This window comes from Denticeps clupeoides, chromosome 1 (genome assembly GCF_900700375.1).
Source record: "Denticeps clupeoides chromosome 1, fDenClu1.1, whole genome shotgun sequence".
Taxonomy (NCBI): Eukaryota; Metazoa; Chordata; class Actinopteri; order Clupeiformes; family Denticipitidae; genus Denticeps; species Denticeps clupeoides.
In genome coordinates, this window is record NC_041707.1 from 29873512 (window position 1) to 29892256 (window position 18745).

Below are 18745 nucleotides of genomic sequence, written 5' to 3' on the forward strand. Positions count from 1 at the left end.
CCAGGTCATTTTTTTTACCTTTTTCTTTTTTGAAAATAGTAGTATTACAAACCGGGTTTACTTCCTGTGACCTGGCGTCAACAGACACGTGATCATCGTGGTATCTGACAATGTAGTAAAATTCAGGAACCAAAAAGCTACAAAAATAACTAAACTAAAAAAACATTGTATATCAAAAATAAAAATGCACATTTCAAAATTGACTTTTTTGGTAAACGTTGCCTCGGATTGACTACAGATCTCTTTTTTTTTTTTTAAATAAAGAAAGTGCTGCTCGAATAACGAGACAGTTCACACAATAAGAAATTCCATAATTTCGTCCGTTGAAATCGAACGAGTCTTTTAAGTATTTGACTTTAAGTAATGAACTGGGTTCACATACAAAGATTTTAAGCAATAAAAGGTTTGCATGCAATAATGGCTTTGCATAAGTTAGCAAGAATGGTATTAATGTAGTGCGGGAGCTGCAGAAAACACATATGAAATTTTAATAAGTTTCACATGCCATGGGATTGTGTTGTAGCTTTTATAAGCGAGGATTTCTGAAAGGTTTGGATGTCAGACATTCAGTCCAGAATTATACCATGAGCTCAGATTTCCCAGTGAATGTTTAATGAACACAAACAGACGCACACAGACAAAGGCCACATTGATCAGCTTTATTTTCTGTTATTACTCTTAGGCTGAATTCCTAATGCAATGCACACATATATAACATAACATACATAATTCAATAATCATGACCAATTGTCTTGGTTTGCACAAAGGTTCTTGCAGGTCTTCATGCTTGACATGTCCAATCTGCATTACTTATTTTAGAAACGAAATTAATAAAAATGTGGGGGGGGGGGGGTCTACTTATTCTACACTGCGCAAGCTGCAACTTACTTTTGTTTCATTGTGCAACGTCTTCTTAGCACACAACCCTGCTGCTCAGCATAAAAAAACGTTGCATTGCAAGAAAAAAAGTAAATGTGTAACAGATGTAGTTAACAGAGCTACACTGAGCTACTGCGTAAATCCCAGGGGGATTCTGCAAAATTGGCGATAAGGACCTACTGAGGAAAATCTGTGTCTGTGCTAAACTTTTATCATTCAGCCGTGGTGCTGGAACAGGCAGATAAGGTGCAGCATGTCGACATTACGCAACGTCCAGCGCATTTGCATTCTGATCGCCAGATTAAAAGCGGACAGACGCACGTCTCCTACAATGAAAGCAGCAATCGCAACAAACCTGCCCGAGAAACAGGCTCGGTTTGGCGGACCGACCAGGTGCGGACGTCCTCGTCCGGATCCACCCGCGGACGGCGGCGCCGCTCGGACAGCAGTTGCGCGCGTCGCGCCACGGACGCGCCGCGGACTCGCCACGGACTCGCCACGGACGCGCCGGCGCAAAGATCATGCAAGAAGGTCTCGAGGGCAGCCACAATGGGAGGAGTAGCAGAATATTCCACAGCCCGGCCCCCTGCGCAGCAAACATATAAAACAGACGGCGGGGAAAGAACGCAGCCCCAGAACGGAATAAAGCGGCAGAAAGAGGAGGATGGGAGAGTTCTGTCTTTCTGCTGATTGCTTCGGTGACTATGAATGTGGACATGTGTGGTTTCAGCAGCCAAGAAATCTGATTTGAAGTTCCTTTATAGTAATATGGACTACATTTTTTCCTGACTCTACAATCATATTACTGGGTTGTATTGTTTTTTTTAAAACAGTAGTTAATGCTTTTCAGTTATATTTGAACACCAATAAAAAAAAAACATTCATTCACCATGGCCCTGCTGGACACAGAGCTGGAAGTCAAAGACAGCAGCATAATTAAGGAGTGGAGCGGACAGGTCCAGCCAGCCCTCGTCGCCTCCTTCCTCTTGCTCTTCTTCCTGGAGGCCTGCCTGTGGGTGCGTAACCTCAGGCTGAAGAAGAGGCTTCCGGGACCCTTCGCCTGGCCGGTGGTGGGCAACGCCATGCAGCTTGGGCAGATGCCACACATCACGTTCACCAAGCTGGCCAAGAAGTACGGCAACGTCTACCAGATCAAACTGGGCTGCAACGACATTGTGGTGCTGAACGGGCACACGGCGATCCACCAGGCTCTAATCCAGCACAGCACCGAGTTTGCTGGCAGACCGAACTTCGGGTCATTTCAGATGATCTCCGGCGGGAAGAGCATGGTGTTCAGTAACTACAGCCAGCAGTGGAAGATGCATCGGAGAGTGGCTCAGTCCACACTCCGTGCTTTTTCCTCAGCCAACAGCGAGACCAAAAAAGCTTTTGAGCAGCACGTTGTGGGGGAAGCCATGGACCTGGTCCAACTCTTCCTGCGGCTGAGCACAGATGGAAGATATTTTGACCCCTCACATGAATTCACCGTGGCTGCCGCCAATGTGATTTGCGCCTTGTGTTTTGGTACCCGCTACGGACATGACGACCAAGAGTTCAGGACTCTGCTCAGCAGGGTGGAGAAGTTTGGAGAGACGGTGGGTGCTGGAAGCTTGGTTGACGTCATGCCCTGGCTTCAGTCCTTCCCCAACCCCATCCGCAGTGTCTACCAGAACTTTAAAAGCTTAAACGCTGAGTTTTTTGCTTATGTGAAAGACAAGGTCCTGCAACACAGAAACACATTCAACCCAGCAGTGACTAGGGATGTGAGCGATGCCATCATCAACGTCATTGAGCACGGGAAAGAGAGCACGCTCACCAAAGAATTTGTGGAAGGGACGGTAACAGACCTTATAGGTGCTGGGCAGGACACCATGTCAACTGTCTTACAGTGGATCCTTCTGCTCTTGATCAAGCACCCACACATCCAGTCAAAACTTCAGGAGCACATTGATAAAGTTGTCGGCCATGACAGGCTCCCTTCCATCGGGGACAAGAGCCGCCTGCCCTACCTTGATGCCTTCATCTATGAGACCATGCGCTACACCAGCTTTGTGCCTGTCACCATCCCTCACTCCACCACCTCTAATGTGACCATCGAGGGCCTCCACATCCCCAAGGACACAGTGGTTTTCATCAACCAGTGGTCCGTCAACCACGACCCCCAGATGTGGAAAGATCCTCATGTCTTCAACCCCTCACGGTTCCTGGATGAGGATGGCGCCCTCAACAAAGACTTAACCAACAGTGTGATGATCTTCTCCACTGGAAAGAGAAGGTGCATCGGAGACCAGATCGCAAAGGTGGAAATCTTTCTGTTCACAGCCATCTTGCTACACCAGTGCACCTTCGAGAGCAACCCTTCCCAGACTCTGTCCATGGACTGTTCCTACGGACTAACGCTGAGGCCACTTCAGTACTCTGTGACTGCAAAGCTCAGAGGGAAGCTGCTTGGCTTGGTGTCCCCGGCATGAAAAATGTCTCCTGTGACATCAGGTCAGAAAAGACTTGAAAAAAAAGACAAATTTCACAAATCTATGTATCAGTAAGTATTAGTTAATTTACACAGAATGTTTGGGCATATTTATTATTTAAATATCATTTACACTAATGTGGGTTCATTCAGAATTGCCTCACTTGTGTCAGAAAGAGAAATGATCTCTTATGATAAGAAGAAGAGCATAAATATTTTGTTAAATGACCCGCCTGACATGAATTTCTGTTTGTGTTTATATATTTTTTGTACATTGAATATGTAATATGTAATATAGTCATTGCCTGCATGTGGCTTATCTGCAGGATTTATATGTATGAATTTACAAAGCAAAAAATAGCAAAAAATATAATGTTTGACTTGTAGAAATATTATCTGTGTTAGTGGAGCAACAGTGAGAATTGTCAGTGCCCTGAAAACATCATGAAGTGCCCTCATGAAGATGCATCCATCCAAAACATGCATCCATTCATTCTTCACACTGAAGGGTAGTGGGCATATTTCAGGTATAAAAATGGCCAGAAATAAAACACGATCTGTATCTACTGTATGGACAAAGAGGGCCCACAAAAAAATCTCACATTCGCCAATGTAGCTGTTGCTAATTAACACCGGTCATGGTGCAGCTCTTGCATATGGTCAGCAGCGGTGCAACAAAGGCCCCAGTGGTGAGAGCGGCTAGACTCCAGACTATATGGACCTGTGGTAGGTGAAAATGTAAGCAGTCAAACACTGCAAACAGCAAGGCGAGACTGAAGGGCATGTTTGAATTGAGAATCAACACTTCTACGTGGGCTATTTTCCCCAAATGCACCAAAACAACCCTGACTTCGTCAAACACTTTACACCTCGAGCCACCTGTTCTAAAAACTGGAAATGTTGGCGCTTGACTTACATGGTGTTTCACAAATGTACTTTTGTATACACTCTGAAGGCTTTGCAGGTTGTCTGGAAGCCATTTCACCTGTGTTGAATAGCATGCATTCAGGAATTCATAAGCTTGTTTATGTAGCCAGTAACCTCAAACACAGTCATTATAGAATATGTTAGGGTTTTGTTGTTTTGCATTTTTTTAACTCTTTGAAAATAAGCTATATCCGGAGTGAATAAAAAAGATGATTCAAGGGAATATCTGTCTCTCTTTTATTTTTGTGTAATCTGTCTATAAAGATTGCTTAAAGGTAAACACATATTTATGGGAACATATGTATGTATCTTTAAAAAATTATATTCTAGCACATAAATATACACTTATTAATTCTTGGTGTATTTTTTAATTATTCAGATTTGTCCAGACCAATTTTTGAATACATCTATTATATTGTTATTTATAGAATGTTGATATTTATAGAATTTATATATCAGTTTCACTTTTCCTTATTTAACACAATCTAATGCTGTTTTATCTGTTCAGACTAATCAAAGCAGTCTGCAAGCACTTACAACTGTGATTCCTTTACATTCTTGTGTTTTTACCCATAAGTATTTTTCCATGGTTTTATTACCTTCTGTTTGGTCTCAAAGTCATTTGAGAGCAGCCACAGTCCCCAGAGTGAAATTGTGTCATTATGTTTAAATATGAGTTATACAACATAATCATTAAACTAACGAAGCATTATGGTGAATACACAATACACACTAATGGATAACATATTCAAATCCATCATTTCTGTTTCAGGACAGGACAATTACAAAGAAAAACTATTTTAGTTTTGTATATTTGACTCCATTTATAGCCTCCTGTGGCTGCCTTTCAAAAAGCCATAAAGGATTAAAATAATGTTTTCCAGAATATTAGAGTTCATGGATGAGACATAGAGCATATCTTTTTATTTTTAACTCAACAAATATAACTAATACTAAATATTGCTTGTGATTCTGCACAGAAAATTCAGTGAAGGCATAAAGAAAATTTCCAAATTCCCAAGTGACATTTAAATATATGCAGTAAATACTTGACGTGTATATAGGTCTTTTTCAACACAGCATGAGATCCTGTTATACCGTACATTACAGTGACTGTAAATTCATTTAGACTTCCCGTCCTGCGTCCCAATAGAGGTAAAATCAAGAACAGTGTTGGAAAATGCTGTATGGGATATATAGAGAAGTCCTGAGGTCCAAACAGCGGCCATGACAGGAAGGGAGGGAGGGAGAGAGAGAGAGAAGAAAGAGGGAGACAGAAAGATACTGAAAACCTGAGTCCCTGATCCCTCCCACAGCTAAGATATATAAGAGAGAGTGTCAAGGCAGAGATCTGCATTACTCTGATTTAGTGGACACACTTTACTCCTCTGAAAACCACTAACCGCTTTCTGTCCATTGCTCGAGCCTGGGAGGAGGAAGGAACAAGTACCACTTTGTCTGACCTGTTGAAAATATTTGGGAAATATTTGGATTTCTGAATCATTATGGCCCTGCTGGACAAAGAACTGGAAGTCAAAGAAAACAGCATAATCAGGGAGTGGAGCGGACAGGTCCAGCCAGCCCTTGTAACCTGCTTCATCTTCCTCTTCTTCTTGGAGACCTGCCTGTGGGTGCGTAACTTCAGGCTGAAGAAGAGGCTTCCAGGACCCTTTGCATGGCCGGTGGTGGGCAATGCCATGCAGCTGGGGCAGATGCCACATTTAACTTTTGCCAAGCTGGCCAAGAAGTATGGCAATGTCTACCAGATCAAACTGGGCTGCAACAATATAGTGGTGCTTAATGGAGAAGCAACTATTCGAAAGGCTCTTCTTCAGCACAGCACAGAGTTCGCAGGGAGACCGAATTTTACCTCTTTCCAGTCTGTCTCTGGAGGGAACGGCATGACCTTTAACAGTTACAGCAAAGAGTGGAGAATTCACAGAAAGATTGCTCAGTCCACCATCCGCGCTTTCTCCTCGGCAAACAACGAAAATAAAAAAGCTTTTGAAATGCACATCGTTGCAGAGGCAATGGATCTGGTTCAGACCTTCCTGAAGCTGAGCTCTAATGGACAGTATTTTAATCCTTCACATGAACTAACTGTAGCTGCAGCCAACGTGATTTGTGCTCTTTGTTTTGGGAAGCGCTATGGGCATGATGAACAGGAGTTCAGGACTTTACTCACCAGGATAGACAAGTTCGGGGAGACAGTGGGTGCTGGAAGCTTGGTTGATGTCATGCCCTGGCTTCAGTCCTTCCCCAACCCTGTTCGCAGTGGCTTCCAGAGCTTCAAAGAAATCAACAAGGAGTTTTTCACCTTTGTGAAGAACAAAGTAATTCAGCACAGGGAGACGTACAACCCTAATGTGACCAGAGACATGAGTGATGCCATCATTGGGGTCATAGACAAGGCCGACAGCCACACTGGACTGACAGAAGCCCACACCGAAGGCACTGTGGCAGATCTCATAGGGGCAGGTCTAGACACGGTCTCCACTGCCATGCACTGGGTTCTTCTGTTGCTGGCCAAACATCCTGATATACAATCCAAACTTCAGGAGGACATTGACAGAGTCATCGGCCGTGAGAGGCTGCCTTCCATCGAAGACAAGAACAATCTTGACTACCTAAATGCTTTCATCTATGAGACCATGCGCTACACCAGCTTTGTGCCAGTCACCATCCCTCACTCCACCACATGTGATGTAATCATAGAGGGTCTCTTCATTCCCAAGGACACAGTGGTGTTCATCAACCAGTGGTCCGTCAACTATGACCCCGAGAAGTGGAAGGATCCTCATGTCTTCAACCCCTCTCGGTTCCTTGATGAGAATGGCATCCTTGACAAATCCCTGACCAGCAATGTTATGATATTCTCTATTGGGAAGAGAAGGTGCATCGGAGACCAGATTGCCAAAGTGGAAATTTTCTTGTTCACCGTCATCTTGCTGCAACAGTTCACAATTGAAAAGGATCCCAGCCAAGACCTGAGTTTACACTGCTCCTATGGGTTATCACTGAAGCCCCTCAACTACAAGATTCATGCCAAGCTCAGAGGGGGCCAGCGCCAGACTTAAAACATTCAATCTGTCCTTCTTAATACAGTGCGCTCTCTATCAGACTGTAGCAATCCGGTCTACCAGGAGGTATGTACAGCACTAACCAGAGCGTGTTTGCTTTCCGTACAACTAAAACTTTATATCCTGTAACCTTCTAAACGTTTCTGCTTTATATGCTGCACATTGTGTTAATCATGTGTTTATGAGAACTTTGTACAAATTCATAAACTGATGCAAAAATAAATACACCTTTCATGCATAAGAAAAATTCAGAGTTCTCAAACCAAAGAGTAAATTATCCAAAGATCAGTCATGTCAACAATAGATATTTTTTCAGATTTGTTGGAAATACAAGAACGAAAAGCTGTGATGTGGTTTCCATTAACCACGGTTCACAATAAATCTAAAGTATCTATTGTTAAATATATTGAGGTATTTCATTTGGCCCAATCTAATTGGCATATAAAGTAGTGGTCAGGAATCCTGCCATTTGGACAACTGTTGCAGTGGTGATGTGCAAAGTATTTGCTGAGCCTTGTACTGTGGCAGAAAGACCTTTTTTTCCTCTCCATGGCTCATCTGCATTAATTATTGACATGAAATAAATACCCATGTTCCACCATGTCACATTCTTGGTTAAAGGTTCTGTTGTTGCAAGTCTTGATTTCATGAACAAAATCAGCATGTGATTAAGATATCAGGACACAAGCACACCTCCTTGTGAAAACATACTAGATACATTATAGAACAAACCCTAACAAATCTATATTCAGTGTTAAATATGCTATTAAATACAGACAAAATATACATTTATAGCTTGTCTGGTCACTTCTGCATGTCCTATAATCTCCCACTGACTGGCCACAGATGAAAGCAGTACTCACTTTGTTGGTTCATTTCTGGTCCTGTACAATTCATTCATGGCCACAGCACAGATAAAATCCAGGAAATGTTTCTCTTAGCTATACCTATTAAGATATAATCTGGTAACATGCTAAAACCTGACCTTGTTCCTACAGTAGCTCTCCAGAGTCTACTAAAGCAAATTCCAGCACCAGTCTATGTGTCCAAGAATTCAAAATAAACTTGATGACAAATTCTATCTTTCTTTCTGCACACACACTCCTTCTAATTCTGGCTAAAAGGATGTCTCCTTCCAGATTCCTACAGATGTAGATTTCTACAGATGGGACCAAGTAGGAAGTTCCACACACAGTCTCTGCACAGTCTTTAAATCAGTTAACAAACTCCAAAAACCTGCCACACACACATACACACACACACATTTATCTCACTAATGTTTAGACTTTGGAACACATTTCTGGATGATTGTATATAAACCGTCCAAAGGTACGAATGGACTTCATTCTATTTTATATATGTAACTATTAGTTAGCTGGACAAAAGTCTTTATTGTGTATTAAACAGAGCCAATCAGCCTCCTGACTTGAAAAGTGAACTTGTACTTTTTCTCTTCTTCTACTTCTTCATAGTGCACGTACGCACAGCCCCAGAGTGAACCCTCTCCCCCGATCGCTCCCTATCTCTCTGGCTTTCCTCCACTTCCACACTCTCTTCTCACAGTCCGCCCCAAAGGTCAAATAAACATTGAAAAAGCATTATTCTGTTACGCTTGAAAGAAACCGTAGGGACAGGGAGAGGTTGATCGGTCTCCACACACTGGAGCACTGGATAAAACTGACTTGTGTTTTTTACTGGCCAATGCCACTTTCACTAAACACTGCTCCTGGCCAAAAGCGCTGCATAGTCTACATGGTTATTTTGTGAATGCACATTGTTACAAGAGAACACTGACAACTTCATAATTTAGCCCAGACCAGAAACTGATTTTACGAGTCATGAATGGGCAGCGCCTTCTAATGGAAGTGACACTGGATGGTGACATCATGGTTTGTTTTCCATTCCTCAAAAGCTTCACAACATGCAATTTCCAGGAAGCTCTGCGACAATATGGTGTCAGTGGTGGATCTACACACAAACACATACACACACATTCACAAATGCTGTGGATGTTTCCAACGCAATGCTCAATTTGTGGTCTATGTTCTCTCAAGTATTTAAGAAAACATCAGAAACAATGTCTTTAGGAAAGAAAAATAAAGATTTTAAAGACTGCCGTAGGTAATGAAATGTTGGCATGACTTTAAATGTTTGTATATTATTCTGTGAAAAGAAACAGTTTTTTGTTCATTTCTGAATTGGACTATTGTTTCTGGTAAGTTTTTTCAAAGCAACCAAAGTTCATCCATAGCAGGGCTGGCACCAGTAATACCATGACAGTGAGATGAGGAATAATGGGAGAAGGCCCCAAAGCCAAATGCTTTTGCTTCAAGAAACTGTCAGATTCTGGCTGCTGGTTTCACAGACAGGATCCTTATCCTAATATGTCCACCATGTATTCAAGAGCGTCAGTCTGTCATCAGACAATTTCTTTGCATACAAAACACTTAAGTCAGCAGTGGACGGAGTCTTTATTTGCCACTGAAGAATATAATCAGTTCCAGATCCATGCCTTTTGATTGCTTTTGGTCAGCATCTCTCTCTCACGCTCATGGAATTTTGTCACAACAATCATAAATATAAGGGGAAAAACGTACAGTATTGTTTTGGTACTTGCACAGAAGGCAATGGTGTTTTCAGTAATACCATATAATACCTTTAATACCTAAAACTGCCTTCTTATTTTCTTCTTATTTACATCCATGAAAAATACTTTTTGGGTTTGGTCCAAATGTTTGTAATGTCTGTGGTGAGTTGAGGGACATGGAAAACAAGGTCGAAAAGAGACATACTTCTTCAAGGGAATGAACAACCCTAATCCCACTGGGCCAGGCATGTCCCCATGTAACACGTGAAAAACAAATCTTGTGATGTTGAGGTAGTCTGAGATAAGAGCAGCTAGGAGCCCCTGAAGACAGAAACAATCACGCCACTGGCAGAATATTCAGTCGACGTTTAGATGGAGCTCTCTTTGAGGTGTGGCCTTTTCACCAAAGTAGGAATTGTTTTAGGCCCCTTGCATGCTTTTAAATGGTAGAGTACAAGGAAAATAAGCGTGTGTTATTGCATATGGGGTATGAACAGTGAGCATTTTGAAAGATAACAAGCTGAAAAGATATCAGCACTGTTCTCTTCCAAATCAAATTAAAATCCAATTAAAGGGCTGGGTTCTGTTCATGGATTTCCTATAAACGATAACATCTTTTCAGTTGCCGCATTGGCCCGAATATAAGACAAACCGGAATATAAGCCAATGCCCCCCTTTTTTCAAGACTAATTAAAATATCATGTTTGGCTCTGCCACAATTTGCATTAAAGATCAAATCAAAGAAACTCACACAAACTGATGCAGTAGAGCTACTCACAACATTTATATAAGGTTTCATGGACACTGCTGAGGCATAAGTTTGAATCCCTTTTCCAGAAGACATACCAACATGTCAGGCAGCATAATGTGTGCAAAACACAGAGATCTATCTATAAATATGTAATAGTTACTTAATGAATGTGTTCAATTCATTCTGGTTTAGATTTAAAATCATTCTGCTACCAATAGCAGTAAGTGAAAAACACACTGGCCTACTGTGGTTTTTTTTCTCTGAGTAGGAAATGCACACAAATACACATGCAAAAAAAGGTTCAGACAAAACAAGCTCTAGACACAAGAAGAACTTTAACTGACATCCCGCTGATTATAATTACACTCTTTGAGTAAGAGTTTTGGTGTGGATAACCAACACTAGCACTATTTGTGAAAGCAACTACCCTGACAGCAGAAACGTTTTCAAGGATCTGACGTTCAAAAGTTCTTCACAATGAACATTTTCTTTGTATCCTCTCCCATTTTTCTCTCCTTGCAGGGAGAGCTACAGGCCGCATTATATGTTATTTAATGTGATGAATATTTATGACATGGCAACAGGGCCATACCTTAGAAAAGCATGCTTGGTCTGGCTGCAGCCCTGGTGCCGGTTCCCTATCTCATGTGTTATTCAGGAGTCATTAGTTTCATGGTAGTTGCCTGACTCCAGCTGTGCTCTGTGCCCTGCAACACAGGTTAAAGAGAGCAAGGTGGGAGTGCTTGAGTGAAGATATGAGGACAGAGAAAGAAAGGGGAGAAGGGGGGTAATAGAATTACAATATATACGAAGGAAAGAATGATTTAGGTCACACAGAAATGCAGGCATCTGATGCCCTTCCTGCCATCTAGTTGTCTTCAGAATTCTGAGAAGTGAAGTGAAACACTGCACCACAGCACACAGTGAACACAACAAAATGTATCCTCTGCATTTAACCCATCACCTAGTGAGCAGTGGGCAGCCCAGTGTTCATCCTCAGTGTCACTTTGGCAGCTCAGGATTTGCAACCCTTTGATTACAATTCTGATTCCATACCTGCTAGGTCACCATCGCCTAATAATCTGAAGGCTCCAGTGAGGACTGGCCCCTAAGCTATGAAGCCATCAAAAAAAGATTTGCAAATATGCAGTACATCTCTACAGTAGGAGAGATAGGACCATGGTGGAGATGCAAATTTTTAAGAAAAACAGAACAAGAAAATTAACGTGGAGCTTCATGAGCTAACATCATGGTCTGGAGCATTCAGGCATTGTGGTTTCCTCAGCCCTGCATTATTGTGAAACTGAATGAATGACCGCTCAACATTTCTTTTAAAAATAATCATTGGAGCTGGAATTTAGATTTTGATTAATTGGGACGTGTCCAAAACAACAAAAGACTATAAATTAACATGCATGGTTTCCTGGCAGCATGGAACTCTGCTAACTCATCAGCATTCTCATCAGAACACCAAAAGTAAGTATAGGCACAAGTTTGAAGTTTGATTGTTTTTGACTTTGTGATACACAGAGTAGCACAGCATACGGTGCACATAACAAAATCTGTCCTCTTTATTTACATCATTTATCTTTGCTAAGCATTTAACCCCTCACCCTTTGTGAGCAGTGGCTAGCCATGAAAGGCACCCAGAGAGCAGTGTGTGATGACAGTACTATGTTCAAGGGTACTTGAGTGGCACCTTGACGTTTTGGGATTTAGACCCACAACCTTTTGTTTACAAGTCCACTTTGTCAGCTGTTAGGCCCCAAGACAAGCCCTCAGAAGAACAGTTATCAGTGAAGTTCTGGCAGTGTGCACAGCACAGATGATGCCATTGTGCAGGACATTTCTAGATTCAGATGGTAGAATACGTGTAGAGTGGCTTGCCCTGCTGGTATCCCCATCCTTGTCTTCAGAGCAGCCCTTTTTGCTCTCCTTTTCACTTCACTTGTGTCCTCACAATGACTGCATCCCAGATACAGTCATTGAGACATGCTGCATGTGAATACAGACAGTATTCACAGTGCATCACTTTTTCCACATTTTGTTATGTTATAGCCTTAAAATGGAATAAATGCATTTTTCCTCTGTATTTAACACAAAACACCCCATAATTTCAATGTGAAAAAAAAAGCACATTTACAGTATTCACATTAGTATTCACAGCCTTTGCTAAATACTTTGACTATGCACCTTTGGCAGCAATTGCAGCCTTTTGAATATGATGTGAAATGTGGATAAAGGGATGCACTTTGAAAACTTTCTAGATGCACTGTATATGTTATTGTTGTTATCCTATCATCGCTGCTCAGAAATTAACATCGGTGTACTCCCCATGGTCATCAGAATACTCCAGGACCTGGTTTTAAGGAGCTATCTGTACAACTGGATCCTGAATTTCCTGTTAGACAGATGCCAGATGGTTAGGTTGGACACCTCATCCTATGAGACTCTAAACACTGGTGCACTCCAGGGGTTTACTCCTGTACTAACTTAACATCCATGACTACCTGGCATGCTCATTGTGAAGTGCACAGATGACTTGATGGTGGTGGACCTCACCCCTAACACAGACTGAGCAGCTTTGTTTAATCCAATAATGTACACAGTTCAACAGGAGGCAGGAAAGCAAACACAGTTCAGGCAAATGAGTCACAAGTAGATATCTAATGAGAGAAAGCCAGAGAGTAAAGCAAACCATGCACCCAGGAGAGCAAAAGCATGTTGATATATTATAAGGAGCTATTTCAAAGCCTGAAACCAGGGAACCATACCAGAATTTGGCAATTCATAAAGCATAGAAGCACAGAAGTTCCAGAGACCCTTTGCCTGTGACATCTCTGTGTACAGAAGTTCCTTCCTTATGCACCCATCTTACGTGAAAGAATGTGCTGTTCTTGAGAGAGAGGAAGAAACACAGTCTGCACACATTAACTCTACATTTCCAGTCAAAGGTTTGGACACACCTACTATGTGGTGGTCATGGAGGCTAATGCCCCATCAACAGTGGCCTAGCAGTTAAGGAAGCGTCCCTGTAATCAAAAGGTTGCTGGTTCGAATCCCAAGGCGCCGAGGTGCCACTGAGGTGCCACTGAGCAAAAGTAACCCCCCACACTGCTCCTCGGGCGCCTGTCACAGCTACCCACTGCTCATCAAATGTGATGACCAACCTCCAACCTGACCTATAACCCCATACACCTAACCCCTGACCTATAACACTTCATACATATAACAATGGTGGATAACACGTTCGTGGTGCAGAATCTCATAAAGCAACTACCAGAAATCCTCTCTACGGTTTTTATTTATAATGAAAAGACAACGCTGAGTGGATTAGGCCATTTTGGATGGAGACCAATATGAAAAATCCATTGCAAGTAACATATTTAGCTCAGTCTCTGACAAAAGTATTGAGAATGAAAAAATACTAGTTTTGATACCAGTTAAGCTGCTTCTGTGTTTACATATTTTTGTCAGTTGTTTCTGTGGTGTACTAAAGTGTAATTATAAGAATTTTATCATTTCCCAGACTTGCTGTCAATCAACTTCTCGGATAAATCCTGATGGATGGAAACCCATTCCTTCATAATCAGTGCTTGGAGTTTGTCAGAATATTTGGGTTTTTTGTTTGTCCACCCGCCTCTTGAGGATTGACCACAAGTTCTCAACTGTTTTGTTTCTCGAGCTACTTAGTTATCACTTTGGCCTTCTGGCATCATGGTGCTCCATCATAATGGAAAAGGCATTGTTCTTCACCAAACTGTTCTTGGATGGTTGGGAGAAGGATTGTTGGAGGATGTTTTGGTACCATTCTTTATTCAAAGGCTGAAGTCCAAGTGAAGTCATAATTAATTGATGTTAAAGGCCAAGTCAAGGTACAAGTGTTTTAGATTCTTTTATATTTACTTTTTATCAGGAAGGGAATACCATTACCATTAGGGAAGACCTACACACTGGCTGACTCCACAGGACCCCCCCCCAACCTCCTTCCCAATTCCACACTGGCTGGTTGGTTAGTCACCCATACCCCTACTCAAGACCACCTCTAAAAAGAGCCTAAAAGCTGTCAGAAGGTAAGCTATATAAGAATCAGCAGCCAAGCACCTCCAAGGTAGCTATTGGCAGTCCTGCCAGTAAAAATAAACTGTAGCTGCCCCCGCCCTCTTGCCCCAGTAAAGTCGTTCTGCATCATAGAGCTCTGGAGAGCTTCCAGGCGAGACCGCCAACAGCCACACTGTCATGGGGGATGAGGGAAAAGGCCATTCAAAGTATGTATGGATGGCATACAGAAGACAGAAATCTGTTCAAAATAAAGGAGGTGTAAACCAGAGCAGGTCGTTTTTTGTGTTTGTGGTTACTGCAGTGGAAATTGAGGAATTACATGGGCTCATGAGCATGCATGAGTTGTTGCAGGTTTGACAATAGAGAGGGAAAAGTTCAGGCGAGTGCAGCAGGCATGCGGAATAAAAGCCACAAGGTTGTCATGACTTAATGGTTCACGCACACACGTGTTAGCACTTAATGCTTTTTTAAACTCATATTATAAAATTAAAAAATTTACCTTAATGGAATATTGTATTTAGAGGGTTAGGGTTATTGCCCTTTTAATCCATTAACCCTAGTCACCTGTTCTACAGGACTATACTGAGGCACTCTTCATGTACAAAAATGTACACAAATTAAATCTGCCAAAAAAATTGTCACGACCGCGAGCTGACGGGGGAAGGAAGCGCAGAGGCGGGACATGCTGGGAACGGGGTTTTATTATAAATCAACAATAAACACAAATAAATGCGGCTCGGTGCCCGAAAACAGTTTAAACAAAGGGGAGAACATAAACTTGCCCGCAGGCGTGTGGCGATTGCCAGAATTCAGCACGCAAAACAGAAAAATCAAGTTCACATACAGTCCACGAAAATGTCGGAGTTCCAGAAGGGGTGGAGCTCCAGTCCTTCATAGGCTGTCCAGATTGGGCACAGGTGATAAAACCAGGTGCCGTCAATCCTGACAAAAATCCTAATACATCAATATTTTTTAGAACTTGAGCCCTTTACAAAATGTTCAATTCTGTTCAATAATTAAATTATTGAGTATAGGAATTTAAATGCCTTAAATGCCAGTTGAATCATTTTAATAACTGATTATTAATTTTAAAATGAATTAAACAATAAATATTTTCCATATAATTAATAAATTCTGCCATAAAATCCTCATACATTAATGTTTTTTCAGATTATTTTTATAAATCACTTAATCAACTTGAGCCCTTTACGTGTTAGCACTTAATGCTCATATTTATAGTGTTAGGGTTATTAAGGCACTCAGCAAGGGACATAGTATGGTATGGACAGTTAGAAATATAGTGTGCTTGGACCAGTGGTTGGGCATTTAAACAGACCCTGTGTTGTTCAGAATCATTAACAGACTAACATTTAGAGTCTCACAACTCTCTCAGGATGTCATGTCTTTTCAGAACACGGTGAGTCAATACATCCCTTATTTCACACATGGCCCATCCAGCTGAGAAAACACCCCCACGCAGCATTCCCAAACATCCCAAAGCATCCCCCTCTCCCATCATTCACCCTTTCACCACCCTTTGAATCACAGTTTTGTGTTTGGCTGTAATTCATGACCTCTTCCTTGATCACTTCAAACTGCAAAAGCTCAATCTTAGCAGTTCTTTCCCATTCACTTAAAAAAAACAAATTCATATAGTACACATTGTGTAGTTTATATTTTGAAAATTGTCAGTAACTGTACCGATATGCAGGGGTCAGAAAATCAAGAGGAACAGAGAAATCAAACATCTTAGCAGGCTACTGGCAGTTCCTGTTGTATCCTGTTGCTTAATGTAAAACAGTTGTGTCTGGATTAGAACCAGGAAGACTCTGCATTTAAACTCCAAACTGTTGTTAATTATGACAGTGGTTTAGACATTTACATAACATAAATAGGAAAAAAGCATATTAGGAAATTCTCTGATTGGCTTTAATAACATAGCACTGTATTGTTTGGATAGTATGAGTATTTTTTTAATGAGAACAACACAATGATTTAATATGTTCAAAGTCTCCATTGGAGAGGGGCACCCAGGGAAGCAGTCAAAAGCCTCAGTATGACCCCTTCTGTAGTTTGGTCACACTTGTGGGATAATGAGGGCATTTGGTCAATAGATCTTCTTCAGAGATACCCACTCACCTCCTGGAGGGCCAGTGATGTCACCACTGCACTCATGGTCACTTAAGCACCCAAAGTGCAGCCAGCTGCTGGCCCTGGCTGTGGATAAAGTGAAATGTAGAAATGTAGCAGAACTTGAACTTTAGTACTTGTGCATCACACAGTCTGTGACTGTCCTGGTGAAACCGCACAAAAATAACTTACATGTTTGCCTACATAAACATGTATCAAGATTTTAAACTCTTGTACTCATTAGCCAGATTAATAATTTGTAATTTAAATTTACATATTGAGTGTACCATTTTTAATGTGTACTAAACATTCTTTGTATGATGTGTCAAAGGTGATTCCTACGGTCTGCTGGCAAAGAATGGCCACCAGCAACATTGGGAACATTTATTTGGTTCCTGCCATTATAGGTCAACAGAATCCCTTTGATGGCTGTGGGGGAGCGATAGATTATGTAGTTGCTTTTAGGCAGTACTTGAGTTGAGTACCTCCCCAAATAAAAACAGTCAAAATTACAATCCCTTGTGCTATTTTATCAATGAATGCATAGGTTTATTGAGTAAAAAAATTTGCCTCAGTATACGGCACAGCAGGTGATGGCAGGGCCACCTGCACTATGGGCAAATGCTAAGGGCACCATCTATTCATCTATAATGCCACAAACCCAAAAGAAAAAAAGTGTTTTTAAAACTAGTTGGTATCACTGTATCTTAATATGAAAAAACAAGACCACACAAATGTACTTGCGTAGCAAAGCCTTATTACTGATAGTAGTAATATTATTAATGTTACGTTATTAATGTTAATGTTCCTATGAGGCCCTTCCCCCTCCACTAAGGCAAGCCAACAGGACTTATGGCAATAAAAATGCCACACAGTTGGTCTCCCACCATGTGCACTGTCATCGGCACAAAATATGTCTGATAAGCAATACAATTCTGAATTGTTTTTACAACATGACTACTGCTCTTAGGGTTCCTTTTTGCAGGCTGGGGAGTATGCCATATTTGATTAGGTTAATTATTTACTTAATAAGGGAATGAGTATTTTTATGTATTATGTATTATGTATTATGTATTTGTGAAATGTTGTTTAACCGATTTTAGTGGGTACCCCTTTTTTGTGTTAAATGCTAGCCGTCCAAATAAATGTTTGTCTGTAATATGTGTACAGGCCGATTTTGTGTGGTCTGGTGCCATGGTATCCCTGTTTGTTCCATTAAAAGCTGCACTTTATGAATTTATCATGTTCCTGGTCCACATCATGTAGATGTTTGCCATAGCAGGTGTGGTGTGGATGCAGAGCACCGAGAAAGCTGTTACCATTAGATTCACTCAGGAACATCCATTAATCAGCCAATATCATTACTCTATTTGCACTGGAGATTTCCTTTGGTGGTTTGAAGTTACTTGGAAGATGCAGCTGCTTCTTGGATGTCGCACACACAGTGAGAACTAAATGAGATTCATTTCAAGTCTCTGTACTGGCCAGCACACAGAAAGTCTTTAGCATAGTGTTTAGCAAGTGTTATGCAACCATGTCTGTTTCCAGAAATGACAAAACCCCTTATATCCTCTATTTTCCATATGACTTACTCCCTTCAACTTGCTTTAAAAGGTCTGTTCAGAAAAATGCAGTTAATATTTAATATTCACAGGTTTGCAGTCCTGTGGTGGGATGGATGGGCTCCAGAAGTAAACAGGTTCTTAAAGAAGAAACACTTTTGTTCAGTGATTCATTCAGTCAGTCAGTCATACAGACAGTCAGACATTGTGGTTCATTGTGGGAGAGGCTACTGTGGTTGCACATGGCAAAAGACAGGGATACCTAGTAGAAGAGAGAAGAGAAAGAATGATTCATTG

The 18745-nt window shown here is 41.4% G+C and overlaps 2 protein-coding genes and 1 pseudogene across 2 annotated transcripts in view; 2 read left to right on the plus strand and 1 right to left on the minus strand.

Annotated features, from left to right (window-relative positions):
• Window positions 1-1096: 1096 nt before the first annotated feature.
• Window positions 1097-4499, plus strand: LOC114798530 (cytochrome P450 1B1). The gene has a single exon (XM_074933655.1). The coding sequence runs from the start codon at window positions 1770-1772 to the stop codon at window positions 3348-3350; it is 1581 nt and encodes a 526-aa protein (XP_074789756.1). The 5' UTR covers window positions 1097-1769; the 3' UTR covers window positions 3351-4499.
• A 1146-nt stretch (window positions 4500-5645) lies between these two features.
• Window positions 5646-7962, plus strand: LOC114798248 (cytochrome P450 1B1 pseudogene; annotated as a pseudogene).
• dnajc17 (DnaJ (Hsp40) homolog, subfamily C, member 17) overlaps window positions 6510-18745 on the minus strand; it is a 65773-nt gene continuing 53537 nt past the window's right edge. Inside the window, exon 11 of the mRNA XM_028994069.1 lies at window positions 6510-6563. Within this exon, the coding sequence (XP_028849902.1) occupies window positions 6525-6563 (39 nt within the window). The 3' untranslated portion in view covers window positions 6510-6524. The remainder of the gene's footprint in view (window positions 6564-18745) is intronic.